Source organism: Phyllostomus discolor, chromosome 6 (assembly GCF_004126475.2).
Source record: "Phyllostomus discolor isolate MPI-MPIP mPhyDis1 chromosome 6, mPhyDis1.pri.v3, whole genome shotgun sequence".
Classification (NCBI taxonomy): domain Eukaryota; kingdom Metazoa; phylum Chordata; class Mammalia; order Chiroptera; family Phyllostomidae; genus Phyllostomus; species Phyllostomus discolor.
The window spans coordinates 42,728,476-42,752,502 of record NC_040908.2 but is presented as its reverse complement, the minus strand read 5'-3'; the positions used below and the strand labels follow the sequence as shown (position 1 = coordinate 42,752,502).

Genomic DNA, 24,027 nt, shown 5'->3' with positions numbered 1-24,027 from the left:
AAGTTCAGCTATTTAAAGTGTTTGGTGCAAAATTAAAGGAGATTCTATTTTTAAAATTTTATATTGTACTTTTAAAGATTAGATTAGCACACACAAGCATTCACCTTTTGGAAAAAATAGAATGAGTCATAAGGAGTCAGATATGCTAATCAGCTCTTGGTTATCTTAAGAGGGAAGAAAAATACAACTAACTCAAAGTAAAGAATGAAAAAAAAGCATGACAAACACCAGGATCCAAATTCTAGCTTTATATGTATAATCCAAAAGGTACTTCTCTGTGACTTAGAATGTGGCCAGATGGAATCTCATTTTGTTTTATACCCAGGCAGCTGGGGAGCAGCAATTGCTAAAAAGAATTTTAGATACTTAGAATGTGGTAATAGATAATTAATCGGAATTGATCCTATAAGGCAAAGTAACACATCTGTTAGAATTGTGTAGTTCTTACAAGAAATCACCTAAATCTTTTTTCCCCCCTTCAGGTATAATGGGTCTCTCCCAAACGGCGATAGAGGAAGAAGGAAAAGTAGGTTTGCTTTATTTAAAAGACCTAAGGCAAATGGGGTGAAGCCCAGCACTGTGCATATTGCTTGTACTCCTCAGGCTGCAAAGGTAAAAAAACAAACAAAAAACCCTGTAAATTAACTTGGAGAAACTGAAAGACTTGTTGTGCATGTTGTTCATATTCTCTTGCGTTTTCCCTTCACATTTGATACCAGAAGTTTCCTTTTGTTTGGGTGAGTGAAGACACTTTGGAGATGTAACATGTGAAGGGCTGCTATATGGAAGAGCATTGGACTTTTTTTTTAGTGACAAACCAGGATCAGTGGATGGAAATTAGAAGGAAACATTCTCTTTTCTTATTAAAAAGTGTGGGGGTGGGTCTGGTACTTTATCTAGTATTTAGAATTGTGCAGCTGCCTGCCCTGAGAATTAGTGTTCCTGCACTAGAGGGCCCTTGGCTAGGCTTGGCAAGGAATGTAGTATGTAAGAATTATATTCAGGTACTAGAAGCATGCTTGGGTGTGGTAATTTTTTTAACTAAGGGTCTTTCTCAAAGATTCTGTGGATGCTCTTTATTTTTATATTTTGTTTTATGATCCTTATAACTTTTAGCATAATGCCTTGAAAAAAGTAGACCTCCATAATTACTAAGTTGAATCGAAGCTATGAAAAAGCAAATACTCAACTGTATCTACAATATAACTTCTCAATCTCCTTGTCTAGTGCTTTTAGTGCTTTTCTGTCCCTACCAAAAGTCACTAGAACCCAGGCCACCATTTCAAGACACTTGGACTTTTCTTAGATTGATAGACAATTAGAGGGAATTTTAGATCTTCACATTTCTTATGAATTCCTGTACTTCCCGTTGAAGTTCCTTGGCTTATGGGAGTACATGTTATCTTTAGCTAAGCAGCCCCAGGATGTATATTAATATTATTCCATCTGAGTATATCTTTGTAAGTTAAATAACAAGAGACAGAGAAATTGGTAAATGATGCCTTGTTTTAAGTCGTAGTTTCAGCCCCCAAAGTTAATTGGATTTTTGGCTTGTTTTTATATTCAGTGTGATGTCTAAAATAAAGTCCTCATGCCTTGACCAGGCATCATCTATTACTGTTTGAGAGCCAGTGAATGTAGAAAAGGGACAGTTTCTTTTGTGTTTCTTTTTGCTCCTTTGAAGAGAATGGATGTGCTAAGTAGGTGGTGGAAGTGAACAGCTTATTGATCCAATCAGAGGGGCTTCTTTCCAGTATTTCTCCACAAAAGTGCTTTGGCAACTTGGGTGTGCCAATTAATCTTTGTGCAGGGTTGTCTCACCTATTGCAGGACAATGCCTTGTAAGCCTTCAAATCATTGTGACAGCCAGAAAATGCACCTGCATATTTCCAGATGCCCCTCACACAGCTAATATGACCTCTGATTGAGAACCATCATCATTGGGAAAATATTTCTAATCCCTACCTCTGTAATATTCTGTTCTGTTCTTTGCATTTTTACTTTTATACCTCTAATGTTTTCACTGTTAGCTTCTTTTCATTTTTACTGGACAACAAGGGTTTTAGGGAACAAAGACTGCCTCTTTCCTTTTTCAGTTTTGGAAGAACGTAGTATGAGGTCATGAAGAAAACTGTTTAGTCTGGCAGTCCTCTGGGGTGAATGGTTAAACCCTGCCTTCCAGTCCAGTGAGAAGTTAACTTGACATAGTTCTTGCTCAGAATCTGAAAGTAGGTTTAATAGCTAAAAACAAAAATGAAAAACAGGGTTTACAATCTCAAAGTACACAAAACACCTGTTTTTAAAGCTCTTTAGCCATTAAGAATTAACTTTCAAAATACTGAGCAATTATTTGATTGAAAAGTCAGTTCCTTAATGCTGAGTTAAAGTCATTTGTAGGTTTTAAAACCTGTAAAACAATTACACAACATTTATGAATACATAAATGCACAGTGAAAAAGAACACGCGTAGGAATGATCTGTGCTGCTCTTGAGGTTGGATGCCTACGAAGAAAGGGGAGTAGGGAGGAACATGCAGACAGTATTGATTGTATCTGTAGCACTTAATTTCTTTTAAAACATCAGAAGCAAAAATGACACTGTCGAACTTTGATGAAGCTGTGTAGTTAGTACCCAGGTGTTTGTTTATTCTCTTGGTATAGTATATGAAAATTTCAAAATCTTATTTAATCTTAAAGCCACTATTTTAAGGCTTTATTTGTTATAGATTGGCTACAAAATCATACCAAGTAAAATTTTAAAATGCCAGAGCTCTAAATAAGAACTTTACTTTTTTTTTTTTTTTCATTTAGCCTTCCTGTGTATAATCATTGTTTTGTGTCTTTGTATGTTTTCCTTTTACGCAACCTGTTTCCACTTCCTTTGTTTGGGTTTTCCCCCGTCCGGTATTATCTTCAACTCATATATATATAGAGAGAGAGAGAAAATGCCTGAAAACAAAACTGAAAAGTTCTTTTTAGCAATGTTTTTAGTTTGGGACAAGTCAGAAGTATAGTCGTAAGCATTATATCCATTTCCTTTGGTAATATGTAATCATTCTATGAATTTTTCTGTCTCTAGCCCAGCATGTGGCAAATATTTGTCATCTGTAGTCACAGAATGGTTAGAAAACCAGTTAACTCTGCTTATTGGTTAACTTTATAACTCTTTGAGTTACTTTAAAAATAAGATTCCTCTTATCTTGCAAATTTTGTATTTTCTTCTTACCAGATTAGTACTGAGCACTGTTTTGAAATTCTACATGGGATTGGTTTTGATGATTTCATAATTAAATACAAGGCAGCCCCAAATTTTATTGTTTTTATACAATGAAAATATGTTCTTACTCCATAACTATGGCAAAGTATTTTTCTATGTCCCACTCATCTTGAGAAACTGCTGTCACAGCTAAGGTTATGTGAGAGTTACTAATCTTTAACTTAAATTTCAGGATAAGGGGGAATATGTCATATATGTGATAGATTACCTTTTTTTAAAATCTGGTTAAATTGACCTGCCAACTAGTTTTTGCTATTAATCTTTTCTCTCTTAGGCAATAAGCAACAAGGACCAGCATAGCATATCATATACCTTATCTCGGGCCCAGACAGTGGTGGTTGAATATACTCATGACAGCAACACTGATATGTTTCAGGTATTATGATATGTGGAATTTTTTTTTTTGGTACAAAACAAAGAAAGTTAAAACTTATGGCCATTGATTTCTGCTCTGTTCAGATTGAAGATTATCATATTTTCATGTATTTTATTAAATAAATATTGTTTCCTAAACCACATACATAGAAGGTAGTATAGCATAGTTAAGAGATGGTCTCTGGAATCAGAACTCCTTTAAAGATCATTTAGCCACTGTATGCCTCGGTTTCCTCCTGTAAAGTATACAGTTAATAAAACTTCCCTCATGTGACTATTACAAGGCTTATATTGGTTTAGTACATGTAAAATGCTCAGAGTATACCAGGTAGATGGTAAACACTTAGATATTAATAATCTAGATACAAGAGTAACTCTGTTAGCTATTGTTATCCCAAAAAAGGAACCAAGAAATATTCTGCACACATATATGACCTTTTTTTGACACCACTTTCCCCTTTTCCTCTGTAGACAACAAAAAGTACAGACAGTTCTGTTTCTAACATATATGTGAAGTCAAACTTGTTTCTCAGCACATATTTGGTCAATAAAAGGTGGGTTTTTTTTCCCCCTCATTCTCTTATACCAATCCGTGGCATAAAAGAATGTTTATATAAACTGGTAGATGATAGAACAGCCAAACTCAAAGATGTATAAACAAAATTCATAGTATCTTCTCCCTTAATATTGAGATTTGTAAAGACCTGGGGTTTTCTGATTAAAAAAAAACGGAAGCACCTAATAATGTTGTTTTTACAATTATTGTCCTAATGACTTTTTAATATTCCCTTTATTTTACAAGATTAAATGAATGTGAAAAGGCCTGGAGATGTCTTTAATTATCATCATTAACAAAATATTTCTTTGAAATCACTCACTCCTTCCAACCCTTTTAATGGAATACTGAAGTTTTAGAATAATGTTTCTAACATTAGAATATGGATGTTGATTTTACCAAAAAGTTAAAAATAAATAACAACCTTAATAAAAATGAAGGTTTGGATCTTAACAAGAACCTAACACAAACTTTAGGATGATTTTCCATATTTTATTGTTGCTGACAATCAGTTAAAATTAATGTACCTAGTTAGCTTTTTAAAAATCAAAATGCTACAACCACTGTGGCAAGTCTGATAAAAACTCTCATGAGAGAGCTCCCAGTGGCATGGTCCCACCACCACATTTCCACAACAGTCTCTTTTGCCTGCAGCCCTGGCTGAGGCAGCACCTAGAGGGCATCCTGAACTTCTTGCCCCTCTAATCAGGCCCACTGACCCTTTGCTGTCCTGCGGAACTTGCCATCTGTCTCGTGTCCTTCCTCTGAATGACTGCCTTCAGACCCTGTGACCCATCCTTACTCCTTGCCCTGAGTAAGTCACCGGGATCCTGAGACAGCTCCAGGCCCATCCTCAGCTTTATGTGACTCACTCTCCTTTCACTTTCCCATGGAATTTCCCAGTTATGAAATTAATAAAAATCGGTGATTTCAGAAAAAATCAAAATACTACCTAGATATTTGCTCATAGATTAGAATTTTAGTGTAAAGGAATAGTTTTTCTCCATAACAGTAAACTGATATCCTTTCTACAAGCATTACACCTTGTAATGTATAAAAGATACAAACATTTCTACATCAAAAATTAAAATATATCAGAAACTATCCCAATAAATTAGCTAGTCTTTGAGGAACTTGTTTTGTAAGCATTCAAGGATTGCTTACCTTCTAACCTGAACAAGAATATTTATTGTTCAAGACATCAGATATTCAAACTCCAATTCAGTGCATTGCTTGACACTATGAATAAAGAAAGGAGACATTACAAGTTGATTACATATGTAGGCAGTCTAGATAAGATCTGTATTTTTAAAACTAATAGCAGTTAGAAAGAGGTGGAATTACTAAAGTTTAACACATTTATATTTTGCATCAGAGCACAGTCATGTAGGTTTTCTCTTCATAGGTACTTAAGAGTTCTTCCTTCATATCTGTCATTACCAGTATTGCTTTGATATCTCAAATCATCTTCTCTAAAGCCCAGGTCAAATATCAGATCTTCTGGAACAATATCTCTTCCCAAATAAATGCTGCTTCTGAATATCTTGATTCTGAATATCACTTCTCAATCCAATCCTTGGTTCTGCATCTTTTGGCTCTAAAAGAGCTTTTTTATTTTTGGAACTATTTCAAAGGTCTGAGATTATTTTCTTTGGATATCATTTATCTTTGAAATAAGGAAAAGGTACATTCAATCTTAAATTTGTTAACCAACCAGTTTTCCCTTAAAACTCCAAACTAAATAAAGACTTTATACTTAACGGTAGGACAAAAGCACTGAAGAGTTTTATCCAAAAGTATCCTGATATGAGGAATTCCTGAGGCTCAGCTATGCAAAGAATGACTTTTAAAAATCATCTTTGTAGAGAGTCAGTATTTTCTTTCAGTACCCACATTATTCAATTTTATGATATTACTTTATAACAAATACATTAATATGCCGATCATTTTTAAAGGTTTACTTTTAAAACACTGTGACACTTGTCAGTTCTGTCATCCATTCCACTGATTGCCTTTTCTCCTTTTTAACTTTCTTCTTTCAAAATGAAATCAATTTATTTATTAGATAATATTCTGAAGTTGTTTTTAATTCTGACACTTCACCGACCAGAACTCTTATCTGGGAAACTTATCTCTGAAATATGGCCAAGAACAAGGAAAAAATTAAAAGGATATCTAGGCATATAAAGTAAATGTCAGGTAGGCCAAGCACTGAAATTTCTTTTCTGTGCTTGCTGGAGAACCCCTTAGGCTCTTATCAGTAACCTTTTGAAATGCCATTCTTTGAAGTTTGGTTACGGTATTGGATTTCTCAACCCAAGTACCAGAGTAAGAGTAGCTGGTTAGAGGAGGGGTATGCTGCTAGAGACAAGTGTACTCAACAGTGAGAAATGATAGCTGACAACCTGGCAGAGACCAAAAAAAAAAAATCTATGAAGTATATATAAGACCTCAAAGCAATACTGTATAAGCCCTTAACATTAGGATCGATGTTCTTGTATGCTTTTATAGCACCTGAAGACATCAGTGTACTTCAGCTGAATATAAAGGGTATTCATTGTGTAATATCCTGGAGTCATCATAAAAGATTTAGTTATATGTTAACTATATTGTGTTAAAGAAGGTAGAGAGTAGTACATGGTAGACATATTTCCATCTGTAGCCATCTAGAAATCTCACCCATCCTAACCTCTTTATTCCCTGAGGGTTTCATATATTCTGAATTGTAAGTTCCCACTTAATTCTACGCTCTAAGTGATTATTACATTAGAGCAAGTCTGACAGATTGGTTTTCAAGGGTATAGATGCTTCCAGAGTTAACTATGATAAGTTTGAGCTCTAGAAATTTCAGAGGCTTAATGATTGCACCTTATTGTGCCTTTGTTGAAAGGATTTTCCACTGTGTTCCTTTGAACAGGTTTATAGACATTTCTTTTTCCCTTAGATTGGTCGGTCGACTGAAAGTCCCATTGATTTTGTAGTAACTGACACAGTTCCTGGAAGTCAAAGTAATTCTGATACACAGTCAGTGCAAAGTACTATCTCAAGATTTGCCTGTAGAATCATCTGTGAACGCAGTCCCCCATTTACAGCACGGATATATGCTGCAGGATTTGATTCATCAAAAAACATCTTTCTTGGGGTAAAGAGCTGTTTTCCTAAATGATGCATTATTTTAATAATCACTTCTATTTCCAAATTACAAGTAAATGGAAGCTCACTCTTCTTACTCCAACTAGGAGAAGGCTGCCAAATGGAAGACATCAGATGGGCAAATGGATGGCTTAACCACTAATGGCGTTCTAGTTATGCATCCACGTAATGGGTTCACAGAAGACTCCAAGCCTGGAATATGGAGAGAAATATCAGTGTGTGGAAATGTATTCAGCCTGCGTGAAACCAGATCAGCTCAGCAGAGAGGGAAAATGGTAAGTACTGAGATGTAGTTTCTTATTTAGCTACTGTAAACACATTGGGTGAGTTGTACTGAGTACATTACGTATTCCCCGAAACTCTTAAATCTCTTGTTGACACATAGTACTAAGTTTGATTATCAAACACTGACTACTAAATACTATACTATATGATGTTTTAATGTTTTAATTTGGACACTCTAAAAATTAATTTTTTCATATTATGTTACTATATTTTAAAACCTAAGCTTTCCCAAATTAAATAGCACTCTGTATTTTCTACTTATATTTATATTATCTTTGACCATGATATTTATTGGAAATATTAGATCTACTGATTAGCCTTGGAAAATAAGCTCATATGGACATATGTGTTCAGAAAAGACAATTCCCTGTTGGTCCCAGATATTGCTTCCTCATGGTGCTCATTCTATGTAGCCTATCTCTTTTGTTTGAATCATAAGTTATCTTTACAATAAGGCTGAAAAGAAATAATGTTACTGTTTACTATTTTATCCTCGATTTTCAGACTTATATTTTTTATGACTATCATTCAAGTTTTTTCAATATTTAGTAACAGTTACAGAAAATGTTGGTTCTATATAAGGAACACATGAGACAACACTGTTATGTAAAAAATCCAAGACACAGCTATGAATGTGTTTTTTGATCTTCTTTCTTCCAGGTGGAAATTGAAACCAATCAGTTGCAAGATGGCTCATTAATTGATCTCTGTGGTGCAACATTGCTGTGGCGTACTGCAGAAGGCCTTTCCCACACTCCTACAGTGAAGCATTTAGAAGCTTTAAGACAGGAAATCAATGCAGCACGACCTCAATGCCCTGTAGGGTTCAACACACTAGCATTTCCTAGTATGAAGAGGAAAGATGTTGTTGATGAAAAACAACCATGGGTATATCTGAACTGCGGCCATGTCCATGGCTATCATAACTGGGGAAACAAAGAAGAACGTGATGGAAAAGATCGTGAATGTCCTATGTGTAGGTCTGTTGGGCCCTATGTCCCTCTGTGGCTTGGATGTGAAGCTGGATTTTATGTGGACGCTGGCCCTCCAACCCATGCATTTAGCCCATGTGGGCATGTGTGTTCAGAAAAGACAACTGCCTATTGGTCCCAGATCCTGCTTCCTCATGGTACTCATACTTTTCATGCAGCCTGTCCCTTTTGTGCACATCAGTTGGCTGGTGAACAAGGCTACATCAGACTTATTTTCCAAGGACCTCTAGACTAACAGACAGTTGTCCTCTTGGACTGAATTATAAATTTATAAGCTAAGTGAGTTGGGTTTTTCAACCTGTTGTCCATGTCCTGATTTCTCTAATCTGATCATTTGCATTAAGATGGAGAAGTTTTTTAAACATTTATAATAAAGAGTAATTTTTGAGCAAAAATCTGGGAAACTCAAGCAAAGGAATTTTCTCAAAGTACCAGAGTTCTGAATTCTGAGTTTTTTAAATCTATTTTGAGGAGAAAAAAGACAGTCTAATTTTATGCCTTCATTTTAGTGTTTTTGAATCACCCATCCTCAGTGTTGAAAAATTGTTTTGTATAACTGAGGGTACTGTTGGTTCAAACTATGTTAGTTTACAGTTTGTTGCAAATATTGTAAAATACAGCAACATGTATATTAACTTTTTTCTATTTATCTTTATTATAGATATATCTTAGAGTGTTCTTGATTGAGTAGCATGGTAACGATGGTGTCACACTCTTGGTGTGAATAGTAGGTTAGCAAGCATAACTCAAGGATTTGCAAAGTTAGGAAGAAGGACAAGAGAGCCTCTTTCCCCACCCCATCTAAATATGGAATTTGGTAAATTAGAATATTTTGTAAAACCAAATTCATTTTCATTATCATTATGTAAGAGGTGTTTGTTTTTAACTACATTGAAAGTAATCAGAAAACATTTTTTCCTTAATGTTTCTCTCAAGTGTAGTACTATAACAAAAATGTAATGCTAAGAAACGTTTTATATGCTCCTTTGAATATGCAATTAAATCTAGATTATCTATTTTTCTCCCGTGATAACTAATCTGTTTTTAGTATCAGCAACATTTGGCAAGTTTATTTTTTAGATATAAACTGTGGTTCATCTGTTCACTGTTTCTAGAAAAAAAAATTCTCATGAGAAAAAGCATAAATTAACAAGAAAGGAGAGTGGGCTTGATTTGCTTTTAGAAAAATAAATGCTTAATTAATTATTCTGTTTTTGACCTTATCCAGACATCAAGAAGTCTAGAGAGATATAAGGGGTTGAATGACAAGTGTATGCCCCCCCTTTTTTTTAAACCTAACAGACCAGCCTTAACTTTGGACTTGCATACTAAGGAGAGTTGCCAGTGTGACTCCAGGAAATGCATGGTTGGCAGATGCACACTGTTGACAGCAGAGTTGGAGGGACGTACTTGCATGGTCTGTTCATTCTCTAATTCCAATAAATCCTTTGCTCTCAGAAGCAAGAAGTTTCTTCTCCCCTTCTCTTCCTGATCCCTTCTTTCTGTAACACCGCAAGGAAAGTATAGACAGTTGGCACTACATCAAATCCTCTGTGGCACTTGTAGAAATCAATACACTTTCAGATTAGACAGAATTATTATTTTAATCTTTTGATTTGTTTTTCTTTAGTTTCAAAAGTTGTATAATAATTGACTTCTAGCAAAATTATGTATGTGGTAGCATAGCTTTAATTTATCCTATTACAGCACTGTTCTGGATTTTCTTTTGGTTTAAAAACCTATTGCTTAGAAGCCACGAACTATTTTATTTTACTTCAACTTGTCAACATTTTCTTGTTTTTAAAAATGATCATTTGGGTTCACTCAGGAAATGCATGTCAGGAAATTTGTATTATAAGTTTACTAGTTGTGATGTATCAGTAACTGCTGTTGCCCCCTTTTCAAAGAAATATAATTGATATTGAAGTTTTCTAGATTGTCACATGCTTTGTGACTAATGCAAGGAAATCAAGTCCTGTGTTGTGTTTGTTCTAGTCATTTCTATTCAGTCTATATATTGTAGCTAATTTTTATTTGCAATTAATTTATTCAAACTAAGTAAATATTTTCAAAATAGATATTTGAATTTGTCTCCGTGCATTCATTTTTGCATAACTGAGAATGGGAAATCAGAAGTGATAACTTGTGGACAAATCTACTTTGCACTTCAAAACTATTCACTTGAAATAGATGAGTTTGCATTTAAGGTACAATTTGAAATCTCTGATTCTTTTGGGAATACATGTCGTATTATTAATGGTTGAATAATTGAGGTCCTTTGCTAAGTCCTGCTAGAGTTGGCTCCTTGCAAGGTGCATACTAGACTGTTTAAATAGTGCCTCAGTTACCATAAAAGTTTCTGTTCTTCCCAAAGTGCCTGAATTTCGTCCTACCAACTGGGAAAATTTAGTTCATTTCTTAATCAAATTCATGTTTTGAAAACTCAAGTAATTTAAATCGGTAGTCAGGTATCTTTCTGTTCAAGCATTTTGAACATTTTTTCCATCATTTTGCCAATGCCAAATGGAACTACTTTTACTTTACTCAGTTATATAGGGGAATGAATGCCAGTGTTCTGGCCAAAGAGGAAAAAGTTATGCTCAGGTCTCCTAAATGCACTATCAAGGCAGACATTCTTCATGGCTTAGCTCTTATAAATATCTAATATCTAAATGTCTTCATTTCTAAATGTTCATTAATTTGTACAGGGGATTAAATTTCCCTTCATCTAAATGTTAGGTTATCTTCTTGAAGCTGAAATTGCTTATTTCCATCACAAAAATCTAATACAGGTAAAACAGGATAAGAATAAATAATAATATAAATATTGGGTTAGCCAAAAAGTCTGTTTAGTTTTTTCCTATAAAGACTTTTTTTTTTTTCATTTTCACCAATAACTTTTTTGATTTGGATGTTTTGAGCATGTAAGCCATCTCCCACGTGGTATAATGTTGATTGTTCTCAACTAATGTCTTCAATTTGTTGGCTATCAGGTTCAACAAATCTCCATCATAAAACTTTGCAAACAACTTTTGACATGTTTACACCATCTTCTCCATACACTGCACAAATCTTTTTTTGTTTTTTGGTTGTATTTTTACCTTTCTTGAAATAATAAAGCATAGTATGCCAAAAATGTTGCTTTTTCTTCTATCTTCAATACTAAACAACTATATAAAAATTCCCCAATTTTGATGTTTTTTTTAAATGCATGCCAAAAAAATAAAAATGCATGCTGATGTAACAGCTGTTACAATACAGTCTATCAAAATTGTTTCAGATGAAGTTAAAGACAACTAAGGACCACTAGAGGCATATTAAACCAAACAAACTTTTTGGCCAACCCAATATATTGTATAATTACATCTTACATGAGTATTTCCACTCCACTCTCCCTCAGGATACCTCAAGAACCATGTGTGAAGCATGCTTTTCTGAAACATAAACTGAGTAAGGGCACCATGGAAATTCATCCTTTAATTCTTTAAATGTATATGATAAATAAAATTCTAACACTTTGTCCCCTCATCCCAGTGGATCATCTTGATATGTGCTACCCTACTTTAGAGACTACTGTCTAAAAAATCTGTGATCCATTCCTTTACGTTGTAAGAATTAACCCTGTAGCAAATTGGATCATCAAAATACTGTATAACTGAACTGTATTATTCTAACTCCCACTCCCACTTTCAGGATTACTCTTATAAATGTACTTTAAGGCCATGCCCTCAAATTTTATCCATACATTCTTAAAACAGATACTTGAATATCCTTTGTGCACCAAGCCCTGTTCTAAACATAGAATGATGTAGCAAAAAAAAAAAAAAAAAAACGTTCTTCGTGGGGTTTGTATTCTATTGGGGAAAATAGAAATGAATAAGAAAAATAAAAGATAAAGTATGACAGCAGTTTTGAAAGGACAAAAGAAAGCAGGAAAAGGGAAAAGCAAAGTGTGCACGCATGTGCTTGTCTGTGTAGAGAGTGTTTGCAATATTAAATAGCACAAGGGAAAGCCCCACTGAAAAGGTGATACTCTAAAGATCTGAAGGAGCTAAAGGGTGTGGCTACTTAGGAGCAAAACATTTAGCCAAAGGGAACAGTAACTGTAAGGATCCTAAAGTAGAAGTGTGTGATGTTTCAATAGCAAAAAGGCCAGTGTGGCTTTGTGGTATGAAAAAGGGAGTATGGCTTCAGATCAAGATGGCAGGTAGGCAGACGTGGCTTCACACAATCACATCAAAATTATAACTAAAATACAGAACAACTATCACTCAACTGTCAGAAATCAAATTGATCGAAGTCTGACAATTACGGAATTAAAGAAACCACATCCATCCAGACTGGTAAGGGGGCTGCAGATGTGGAACAGGCTGGTCCCTCACCCACATGTGGATAAAACTTTGGGAGGGATGTCTTGGGAGCGGGGAGTCACAGCCCCACAACAGGCCCCTAGCCCAGGGTTTCAGTGCCAGGAAGATAAGTCCCCTCAACTTCTGGCTGCAAAAACCAGCCAGGATTGAGTCTGTGGAAGAAACAGATGAAGTTTCTTAAAGAACCCACTTTTAAGATGCACCTACTCAGACTCATTCACTCTGAGCTCCAACACCGGAATAGCAGCAAATCTCTGAGCCCAGTACAAGTTGCAGCCATCTCAGATTGCTCTAACCGTGTCCTGTATTACCTGGGAAAGCCCAGGGCCAGCATACCCCGTGGACAGGTACAAACCACGTCAGAGTCCCACCACCATGCCCATGCACGGCTGATCCTCCATGGAGGGCGGAGTTTGGTGGTAAGTGGTCACAGCCAATCCTTGGATCTGACTGGTCTCAGTAAATCTCTCCCATTGATCTGCAAACAGCAACCAAGTTTCAACTATAAGAGGAGGGTGTACTCAGCCCACATGAACAGCACACCTCAAATACCCTGCTTGGGTGATAGTGGAGGCTGTGCCTTTGGACCCTACAGGACACCTACTTCATTAGGCCATACTACCAAGACATGGAGTCAAAGCAGCTCTACCTAATACATACAAACACAGGGAGGCTGCTAAAATGAGGAGACAAAAAAACATGGCCCAGTGGAAGAACAGCTCAAAACTGCAGAGAAAGAGCTAAACAAAATGGAGATAAGCAATCTATCAGATGCAGAATTCAAAACACTGATTACAAGGATGCTCAAGGGACTTTGAAGGTCTCAGCAGCATTAAAAAGCAGAAACAAAGTACACACTAATTGAAATAATTCAGAGGAACAACAGCGTGGATGAAGCTGAGAATCAAATCAATGATAAGGAACATAAGGAAGCAAAAAACAACCAAGAAGAAAAGAATCCAAAAAAAAAATGAGGCTAGTATAAACAGCCTCTTGGACAACTTCAAGAGGTCCAACATTCCATCATAGGGGTGCCAGAAGAAGAGAAAGAGCAAGAAATGGGAAATCTATTTGAAAAAATATGAAAGAAAACTTCCCTAATTTGATGAAGGAAATACACATGGAAGTCCAGGAAGCACAGAGAGTCCCAAACAAGATGGACACAAAGAGGCCTACTCTAAGACCCATCATAATTAAAATGCCAAAGGTTAAAGATAAAGGATCTTAAAAGCAGCAAGAGAAATTAGTACCTACAGGGGAGTTCCCATAAGACTGTCAGCTGATTTCTCTAGTGAAACTTTGTAGGTTAGAAGGGATTGGCAAGAAATATCCAAAATCATGAAAAACGGGGACCTATAGCCAAGATTGCTCTACCCAGCAAAGATATCATTTAGAATCAGATAAAGATCTTCCTAAACAAGAAAAAACTGAAGGAGTTCATCATCACCAAACCATTATTATATGAAATGTTAAAGGGACTTATTTAAGAAAAACATCAAAACAACAATAATTAGCAAAAATAAATATCAACAATTGAATCTAAGAAATGAAAAACAGGATCATGGATAAAGAGAGAGTTTTGTTGGTTGACAGATGGGAGGGATGTGTGGGGGAATGGGTAAAGAGGTGAGGGTATTAAGAAGTACAAATTGGTAGTCACATAATAGCCATGGGGATGTAAAGTACAGTATAGGGTATGGAGTAGCCAAAGAACTTATATGCATGACTCATGGACATGAACAATGGTGTGGGGATTGCCTGAGGAAGCAGGGATGCTGGGAGGGTGGGCAAAGGGGGGAAATCAGGACTATAATAGCATAATCAATAAAATATAAATTAATTAAAAGCAAAAAAGTAGTAGGTAGAGCAACAGAGGGTAAAATGGGGCATGGAGATGAAACTAGCTCTTGGAGGACCTCCTGAGATTTTTGGCTTTTATTCTGATATGGGGGCCATAGCATTTTGAATAAGGAAGTAACATGATCTGATATAATTTTAAGAGTTTAAATAGACAGAAGTGGGAGCAGAGAGACCAATTAGAGGACCAGTGCAGCAATCCTGGAGGGAAATGACAGATATGGGCCAAAGTGGAAGTAGTGGAGCTGGCTTGAAGAGTAACTGGAATCTGCATATGTTTTGAAGGCAAAGCTGACAATAGTGCTGGTAGATCAGATATGGGTATGAAAGAGTCGAGGCTGATTCAGCTGAGCCTAAGCAACTGAAAGGATAGAATTGCCATTTATTGAAGTGGAGAAGATTATGAGCAGAGCGGTTTGCAGGGGAGGGTGCACTGGTTGTGGAATCAGGAACTTAGTCTTGGATGTTAGGTTGACACTCCTTTAAACAAGATGTTTGCCAAAGTTAAACCATTTCTGCTTTTAAAAAAAAAACCTGTCAAACTTTTTAACTATTATGATTACTGTTCTCCATACGTTCTATGATAGTTTAGAAGCAAACCAAGTATTCCTCCTGATTAATAGTGAGCTTCCTTTCTTTGAACTAAGAGTTGGGACACCTCTCATGTTTCTCTCTTTGTTTTGGCTGCCCTCTCAGGAAATGAAGATCTGTTTTCAATTGCAGTAACTTCCTTTAGCCAACATGTTCTGGTACAGTTTTTCTCCCCACTCATGTACACCTTTTTCCTTAGCTCTTGCATTTATATTTTTAAAGTCCTCAGTTTTGTTGACTCAATATTTTGCTGCTTCAAATCCTTTCTGGTAGTGGCAGAGCACATGTTGTGTTTTATTTTTTAAAAAGAATTTAATGTTCAAATATTTATGGAGAACAAAGAATTCTTACGCCTATTATATAGGTCTAGATTTTAATATCCAGTTTCCCTTAAGCAAATATGCCTGGATTTGACAATATGGTCAAAAAAGAATAAAAAGAATTTTCCTTGTAATTGTAAAGTATCAAGTCCAAACATTCTGTTAAATGATATAATGGGAATGGTGGTTTGTTTAAGTTGACATTCAATTGTTAACTCCACTATATATTTTAAAGCTAAACCAGCATAAAATAATTCCAATATCTGAGTGTTTGCTATATGTCAAGCACTGTTCTAAAAGCACTATTCTATGTATAGGGAGGGGCAAAAGTAAGTTTACGGTTGTGAGAATTTGAGTTTATTTTTGTATTATTTATTAATTGTTTAATTTTACATACTAACAATTGTAAACCTACTTTTGCCCCACCCTCTCTATTACTGATATTATTTAAAATTCAAAACACCCTATGAGACAGGAACTATTGTCTCCATTTTACAAGAGAAACCTGACACAGTAATGTCTAGTAACTTGTCCAAGGTTCACATGGTTTATGAATAGAGGAGTCGGAATTTGAACTTTGAAGTGTTGCTCCATATCTGTGTAGGCAGCTACCACATTTTGCTGCTTCCTCCCAACTTTTTTTTTTAGTGAAATTTGATGTCTATTTCTTTGCCACTTTTCAAAAATGATTTAAGGTGGCTTACAAAAAAATTACAATTAAGATTAAGCATCAACAGCAAAAAGTTTTAAAAGAGGGGGAAAATAGTTTGGTATTATAACAAAAGATAGAATCAGAAGTGGCATGAGTATACAACCGGATTTAATGCAATTTAGCATAAAGGTGTTTAGTAGGTTATTCAACAAGAGAACATTACAAGATCTATGCAACTGCCTGAAAAGTAGCAGTGGATACACTGGTGCAGAAACTCATAATTATTTCTGGTTCTTTAGTCAGAGAAATTCACATCCAGGAAGTACTGCCGTTCCTTTATACAGTAGCTTCATGCAGTACTTGTCTTTCTGTGACTGGCTTATTTTGCTTAGAAAACATCCTCAAGGTTCATCTATGTTTTCACATGTTGCAGAATTTCCTTCTTTAAGGTTAAATAGTATTCCAGTGTATGTATATACCATGTTTTCTTCATTTATCTGTTAGACATTTAGGTTGCTTCCACAGCTTTGCTCTTGTGAATAGTGCTGCAGTAAGATGGAAGTCCTAATTATCTCTTCACAATTCTGGTTTCAATTCTTTTGGATAATCAGACATGGAATTGCTGGATCATATGGTAGTTCTATTTTTAATTTCTTGAGGAACCTCCATACTGTTTCCATAATGGGGCTGCCCCATTTTGCATTCACACCAACCATGTACAAGGGTTTCAATTTTTCTACATCCTCACCAATACCTGTTTTTTATTTTTTGTTAATAGCCAACCTGACAGGTATGAAGTGATATCTCATTGGTTTTGATTTGCATTTCCCTGATGATTAGTGGCTGAGTATTTTTTCACATATGTATTGGCCATTTGTATGTCTTCTTTAGAGAAATGGCAATTCAAGTCCTTAGCCACTTTTTCCTTAGGTTATTAGGGTTTTTTTGTTTTTGTTTTTTACTGTTGAGTCATAGGAGTTTCTTAGACATTTTGGAGGCTAATCCCCTGTCAGATATATGATTGGCAAATATTTTCTCCCATTACATAAGTTGCCTTTTCAATGTCTGTTTCCTTTGCTGTACAGAAGTTTTTTAATGTGATGTAGTTGCACTTGTTTATTTTGCTTTTGTTGCCTGTGCTTTTGGTGTCATATGTGCTGCTTTCCCATTTTAACCCTGGAGCATAGCGAAGGAATCATTTCCAAGTCAATAAAGGACTATCATGGTGTCTGACACATGACAAATACCCAAAAATGATTTCTTAGATAATTATAGAAAACTGTTAGAGCTCTGAACCATTAAGATGCCAAAACAATCTCCGAGTAGTAGCATGAAAAAAAATAGTCAAAAGAATGAAGGTTACTGAAACTGTTTATTTGACCAGAAAGTGTGTTTTCATTGGCTAAAAAGACAAAAAATGGAGAAGGTGGAGATATTGCAAAAAGTGACAATAAGTAGAAGGTTTACAGGACAACAGGTGAAAATCCATAGGCAATGCCAGGAAAAGAACAGAAGGATTATCCTGAAGAAAAGAGAAGAAATATCAATTATAGCCAAAAATGTATGTCATCCATAGATACAAGTTTCTGAGCCTGTTCTTGGTTAGGAAAGGCACAGAAGTCAACCATGATTGGAAGGGAAAATTAAGATCTACCCACCTTAGAATTTCCTAAAGTTGTAACATATCATTACTGTATAACTATTAATAAAACATAGAATATAAACTAGAAGGGATCTTGACAATTAAGTTACAGATGAGAGACCAAGGCCTCAGATAACATGGCTACTGAGTGATAAATCTGGTACTAGAACCTCAGTCCCCTATGTCTGTCCTAATACTCTTGACTATAATGAACCTGAGTCACCAAGATTCTATTAAATTCCCATGTTTTATTTGTCGAAACAGAGATCAGTACGTTACACTTTAATTGTTTTTCTTTTTAAATTAAAAGTGTCAGCAGAGTCAAAACATCAGCTCTCATTGCCATAAACAATGGCTCCCAAATGTAGGGCACGTTCTGCTTCAGAATTCTCTTCACTGAAAGGCTGCCTAGTTTGGAAATGAAAGACGAATAGGAAAGGAGAATCAAGGGTTCAGCAGTTTCACTTAGAGCTCTTTGGTACTCTGCCTGAGTCATACAGTGAAGCTGAATGTTCATTTAATGGTAAGGCTCTTCTTATGATTTTACTCTTCTATTTATTGTGAATTTAGCACAGTCGTTTTGCATACCACACCTCTGCAAGAATGCAACACATTCAGATACTGGACTTTCAGTTGCCTTCCTTGTCAAATGATCTTCAGAAAATGAGTTATTTGAAATATGGTGATTTTGTAATATCTCATTACAATGTTAAAACTACTATATTGTTAAGCAACTCAGAATCTTTCTTAGTCCACAATATAATTAAATAATAGTAACCCAAACTCCAAGTGCCCATAAAGTTGTCTAAATCTTGAGTTATGAAGGGCAGATCCCTACGTGGAGAGACAGGGGTTGAATTGAGCTAGGCGTACAGGGGCAAGAAAAGAAATTTCCTACAGAATGGACCTAAGAGCTCCCAAAGTGGGGACAGACCAGGTGGCAGCTGAGGGGAAATGAGAGGAATTTCTCACTGAGGGTCTTGGTAACATGTTAGAAACTCTAAAGTAATTACTTCTAAAGTTGAGTTTGTGTAGGGACTGGGGTGGGGGTGTAGAGTTAGAGAACTTATTGTGGTCCCATAGTAATTATATAAATGTCCAGGTGTGGAAATTATAGGAAGGAATCATACCAAGAGACAACTTGGAGTTCTCTCTCTCTCTCTCTCTCTCACACACACACACACATACACGCACGCATGCACACACACACACACTAAATGGCTGCTCCTAATTTTGGAATAAGAGCTTTTTAAGATGACTTTTTTAAAGGAACAGTGTTTACTTGAGTGTGTAAAGTCTAACAAGTTCATTAGTGTAATTCACACTGCATGAATGAAAATGTTAATTATATTTTGGTTGATTTTGTTCAAAGAACTCAACCATGGCAATGATCCCTGAGTCAGGTGTACTATGCAAAGTTGGTATCTAGTTGCAAGGGTAACATAACCGTGAAATTCTATTTGTGATGTGATGAAACAAAAGTCTGAGACATTACCCTTGGGATGTGGCCTTTTGCAGAGAAGCAGTAAAAGAGTGTTTACTGCTTTAGTATACTATAGGATTTTGAAAGTTTCAGAGTTAACAATCAAGAGTTTGTTTGAAGGTGCTTTTGTGGTTTCATTATTGCTACTGACTTCAAATATGGCCATATTTATTTACCAAAGTGTTTTAATTCCCTTTTAAATACAAAAGGACCATTGAAAATGTCCTGGTGGAATTTCACAAACAGAAGGAATTCTTCAGTCAAGGCTCAAGTCCAAGCCTTAATTCAGTCTGGCCTCAGATACCAGTCCTTAGATGTTCCTTTATCAAAGTAGGTAACAATGGGCACTTATTCAGTGTAAATAAACTAGAGACTGAGTGAGGGGAGTTAGAAAATATCAAGATAAGCAACCCCCTTAGGAAAGGATCTAGTTATACTGAAGCCAGCACTTCCTGTAAATTTTGTAACATACTTTTATGTTACTTCTTGGCTTTATCGGTGGTCGTGAATCTCATTACTTGCCATTCTATGGAAACAAAATAATCCAATTCTTTGGCATTGATGAATTAATATGTGTTGTATCTCATTTTAGTTTGTTAGGACTTTGGTGCTGGTCCTATGTAAAAGCAGGTGGTCTCAAACTAATAAATTTATTGCTTCTTCAATTGGAGAGCTCAGTAGCCTCTTTGAAATATAACAAAATCAGAGAATCTTAACTATAAACAGAGAAAATTAACTATAAAATTATCTTCAGTTTAATCATTCAATGGCAAATGGAAAGGATATTCCAAATTATTCATAGCTGAAACAGTTCTGAAAAAGCATAGTTTGGGAGACAGTTCACAGCAGTGACCCAACAGGTCAAATTCCCTAACAACAAATTCAAAGGAACAGTCCCATCAACCTGTATTGGAATTTATTTATATGTTGACACGTGGCACTGGTTTGAACATCTTTTTGATGTGCAAAAATGTTTGACTGTAATGGGAATTCAAACAGAAAGTCAATCTTAACCTTTTCATGCATTCCTTCATTATGCTGAATTAAGCCTGCTTACCAATGAAATAATGATACTACAAATGGGAGAGGCATGAGTGAAAGATTTGATGTAACATGTAGTAGGTAAAATTTTTACTCTGAGAACATTATATTAATTTGTCTTTTGTCATTGTCGTTGCTCATTATGGCTGACAATTTGAACTGGATTCCCTAATCCCCTTGGTCTGGTGTATAAGTATACCTGTAACCACAGGGCCCAGCATTTGCTGCAGAAGATTTACACACAAACAAGAAGGTCACATCTCATTAAGTAAGAACAGTTTCAGAAAACTGTTGGTGACAGAAGTCTTTACTTGGAGAACCAGGTATAAGTAAACAAAATAGAGTCTTGTGACAGCACCATCTTCATGGCTGGCAAGAACACATCATCAACTTTTAACGCTTTCTTTCATTTGCGTCTATTTGCATGGTTCGTGTCCAGCTAGCAGCATTTCTAAATTCCAGCATTTGCTTTTTGCTTTCTGGGTTGGTTTGTTGTTGTTGCTGCTGTTTTCTACCTAAGCAAACTAAACTTATATGGGTGGCAACAAGATGATGCTTCCCCCCTCCCCCACCGGAATTCGAGATCAATTCTCTAAATGAAATTGGAGATAATGGAGTAAGTTTGTTAATCTAAAATTTTATCCCCTTTCTGAAAAAATTATTTTCTCATGCAGAAAAAATATTCTAACCAGAAAATATGTACCAGGGACTAAAATGTACTTGAATGAATGGATATGAGGGTATTGTGAAAATAATGCAATGCATCATGATAAATATTGGGTTGGCCAAAAAGTCCATTCAGTTTTTCCATAAAATAAAAAATACATTTTTAATTATCACGAATAGCTTGATTGATTTGAATATTTTGAATATGTTGGCTATCTCCTGCTATTGGCTTCTAGTGGGGAGAGGCCAGGGGTGCTGCTGAACATCTTCCAATGCATAAGACAGCCCCACAGCAAAGAATTATTTGGCCAAAATGTTAACAGTACCAAGAAACTTCACAAACCAATTTTGATACATTCTATCAGTCACAGCACCTTCTTCATACACTGCACAAATCTTTTTTGCATTCAGTTGTGTTGTTACCTTTTCCAACTCCAATATTAAGATGGCTGCACAAAAATTCACCAATTTTGATGTTTTTTTAATTCATGCTGATATGACAGCTGTCACAATACGATCTAACAAAATTGTTTTGAGCCAAGTTAAAGACAATTAGGCACTACTAGAGCCACTGTACAGAAAAACGTAAACAAACTTTTTGGCCAATCCAATATTATTAGAAAAACAGCTCAGAGCAAAATTATTTTTGGTGTCTTAAATCAGTATTGTGGTTTGGACCTGTATGGCTGGGACTGAAACTACTTATCTGATTTCATTCTGCTTCTTAAAGGCCAGGAAGGTCTTCAGCAACAGAATAGGAACCCCTCTTTAAAGCAGGGAGATCTATGCCAGAAAAATAAAATACTTGGAGGAGACAAAGTTTTGATCATTTATAAAACCTGAGAAGATAGTAAAAAATAAGAGGATGTCTTACATATAATCAGCCTTCAGTTAAATATTCATTGAATATTTTAGCAGAACTGGACCCTTCATCCTTCATGAAGTATGAAGAGCTATTTTTAATTTTCTAACAACCATGAGATCACAAAATAGGAGAGAGGAACTCTTGAGTGGAATAGCAAACTAATGAGTGTCTTTGCTGACAGTTGTGATACACCTTTTTCTCTCTCCTTGTCCTGTGGGAATCCTGGAGAAATCTCAAAGAAGAAAGCCCGTTGATGACTTAAACTGGAAAGTGAGAGCTGATTTTAATTTGATCTTGAGTTTCTTTACATGAGCCTCACAGTTTATAGCACTCTAATGATTTCATAAGAATTAAATAAACAGGTCTGGAAAGCAGAATTCTTTGCTAATTCAGCATGAGAGTGGTTTTTAATAATACTCCACTGAATATCTCTTAATTGCCTGGCTAGTCAAATGTGTTTATCCACCTGGAAAGGGAAGCATGTGTTGAATACTGAATACCAACTTTGGGCTCGTTTATTTGACAAAAATATACTGAGCATCTACTAAGTGAGAGGCATTGGAGATACAAAAGGTGAATAAAATAGATATGGTGCCTACCTTCACAATGCTGAAAATCTAGTAGAAGAAAGCGGGTAAATAAGCAATTGTAGAATGATGTGTAAGTGCTAAGACAGAAATACAGATCCTTTAAGAGTGCATAGGATGGGCATTGAACTGCACTTGAGAGGTCAGATAAGGCTCTGTAGATGTAATACTGTGCAGAAGAGGGAGGTAGCCAGGAAGAGGGCAGGGTGATGGAGGACAGTGGAAAGAGGAGTCCCAGAAGAGGGAATAGCTTATTTTGTGGAGAGGGTCAGCACAATAGAGAGTAACACATGTTTGAGGAACTGAAATAGAATGTAACAGTGTGGAGAGTAAAAGAAGGGGAGTGGCAAGAAAAGAGGTCAGAGATACAGGTGGGAAACATTATCAGTAAGGATCTTTGTAAGAAAAGCCAAGGTATTGAGCTTTTATCCTAATAGCCATAAGGAATCAGGGAATGATGAGATCAGAGCTGCACTTTTGATCATTCTGTACTGTGGAAAATAGGTGTGCAAGATTGGAAGCAAAGAATGAATGCAGTTTGAGATCACTGTATGATCTCCATGATGCTGTAATGTTGTGACCTAGGACAGACAAGAACATTCACATTTAAGAGGTAGGGTAGAAGAAAAGAAGCCCATGGCAAATATTGAAAAAGGATGTCAGAGGGGGAAAAGACAGAAAAAATACAAGAGATCAATGCCATGGAGGCCAAGGGACGAGAATGCATCAAGGAAGGGTGGTCTACATTGAACATTACTGAGGAGCAATGTGAGTTGAGGACTGAGATGTATCTGTTGGATTTAGCCACAAGGAAGATGCTTATGACATTGACAACAGTATTTCCATGGAGTCGTAGGGGCAGAAGCCATTCTTCAGGGGTTTAAGAAGATCCTGATTGATGAAGAGGTAGAGACCTGGAAAAATCAGGCAGCCTGGCTATGGAGGAGAAGAAAGGGAGAGGAAGAAGGAAATGAGGGAAGGGAAGGGAAGGGAAGGGAAGGGAAGGGAAGGGAAGGGAAGGGAAGGGAAGGGAAGGGAAGGGAAGGGAAGGGAAACTGGACAGGATTGCAAAGTTGAAGGAAAGTTTTTCTGTGTGTTTCTTTTGCATATTGGAGCTGTTTGATGATGTTAGAAAGCTGAAAGGAAGGAGCCATGGTATAGGGGAGGAAGATAATGAATAGAGGATAGTTCCTGGGTAGGATGGAGAACCTTGGATCCATAATATAGAAGGAATTAGCTTTAGACAAGCTAATTTTATTGTAATTGGAGGAAAGGAAAAAACAATGGGTAACTTTGGAGGTGGGCAGCTGAGGGGG

The 24,027-nt window shown here is 36.1% G+C and overlaps 1 protein-coding gene across 2 annotated transcripts in view; it reads left to right on the top strand.

Annotated features, from left to right (window-relative positions):
* The window catches only part of PELI1 (pellino E3 ubiquitin protein ligase 1), a 54,992-nt gene extending 44,275 nt beyond the window's left edge, over nt 1-10,717 (top strand). Inside the window, exons 3-7 of one of the 2 annotated variants that reach the window (XM_036028047.1) lie at nt 483-612; nt 3,551-3,652; nt 7,152-7,349; nt 7,447-7,635; nt 8,306-10,717. In XM_036028047.1, coding sequence (XP_035883940.1) covers nt 483-612; nt 3,551-3,652; nt 7,152-7,349; nt 7,447-7,635; nt 8,306-8,872 — 1,186 coding nt within the window. In that variant the 3' untranslated portion in view covers nt 8,873-10,717. The remainder of the gene's footprint in view (nt 1-482; nt 613-3,550; nt 3,653-7,151; nt 7,350-7,446; nt 7,636-8,305) is intronic. The other variant, XM_028514665.2, reaches the window with a different exon arrangement.
* Nucleotides 10,718-24,027: the final 13,310 nt, after the last annotated feature.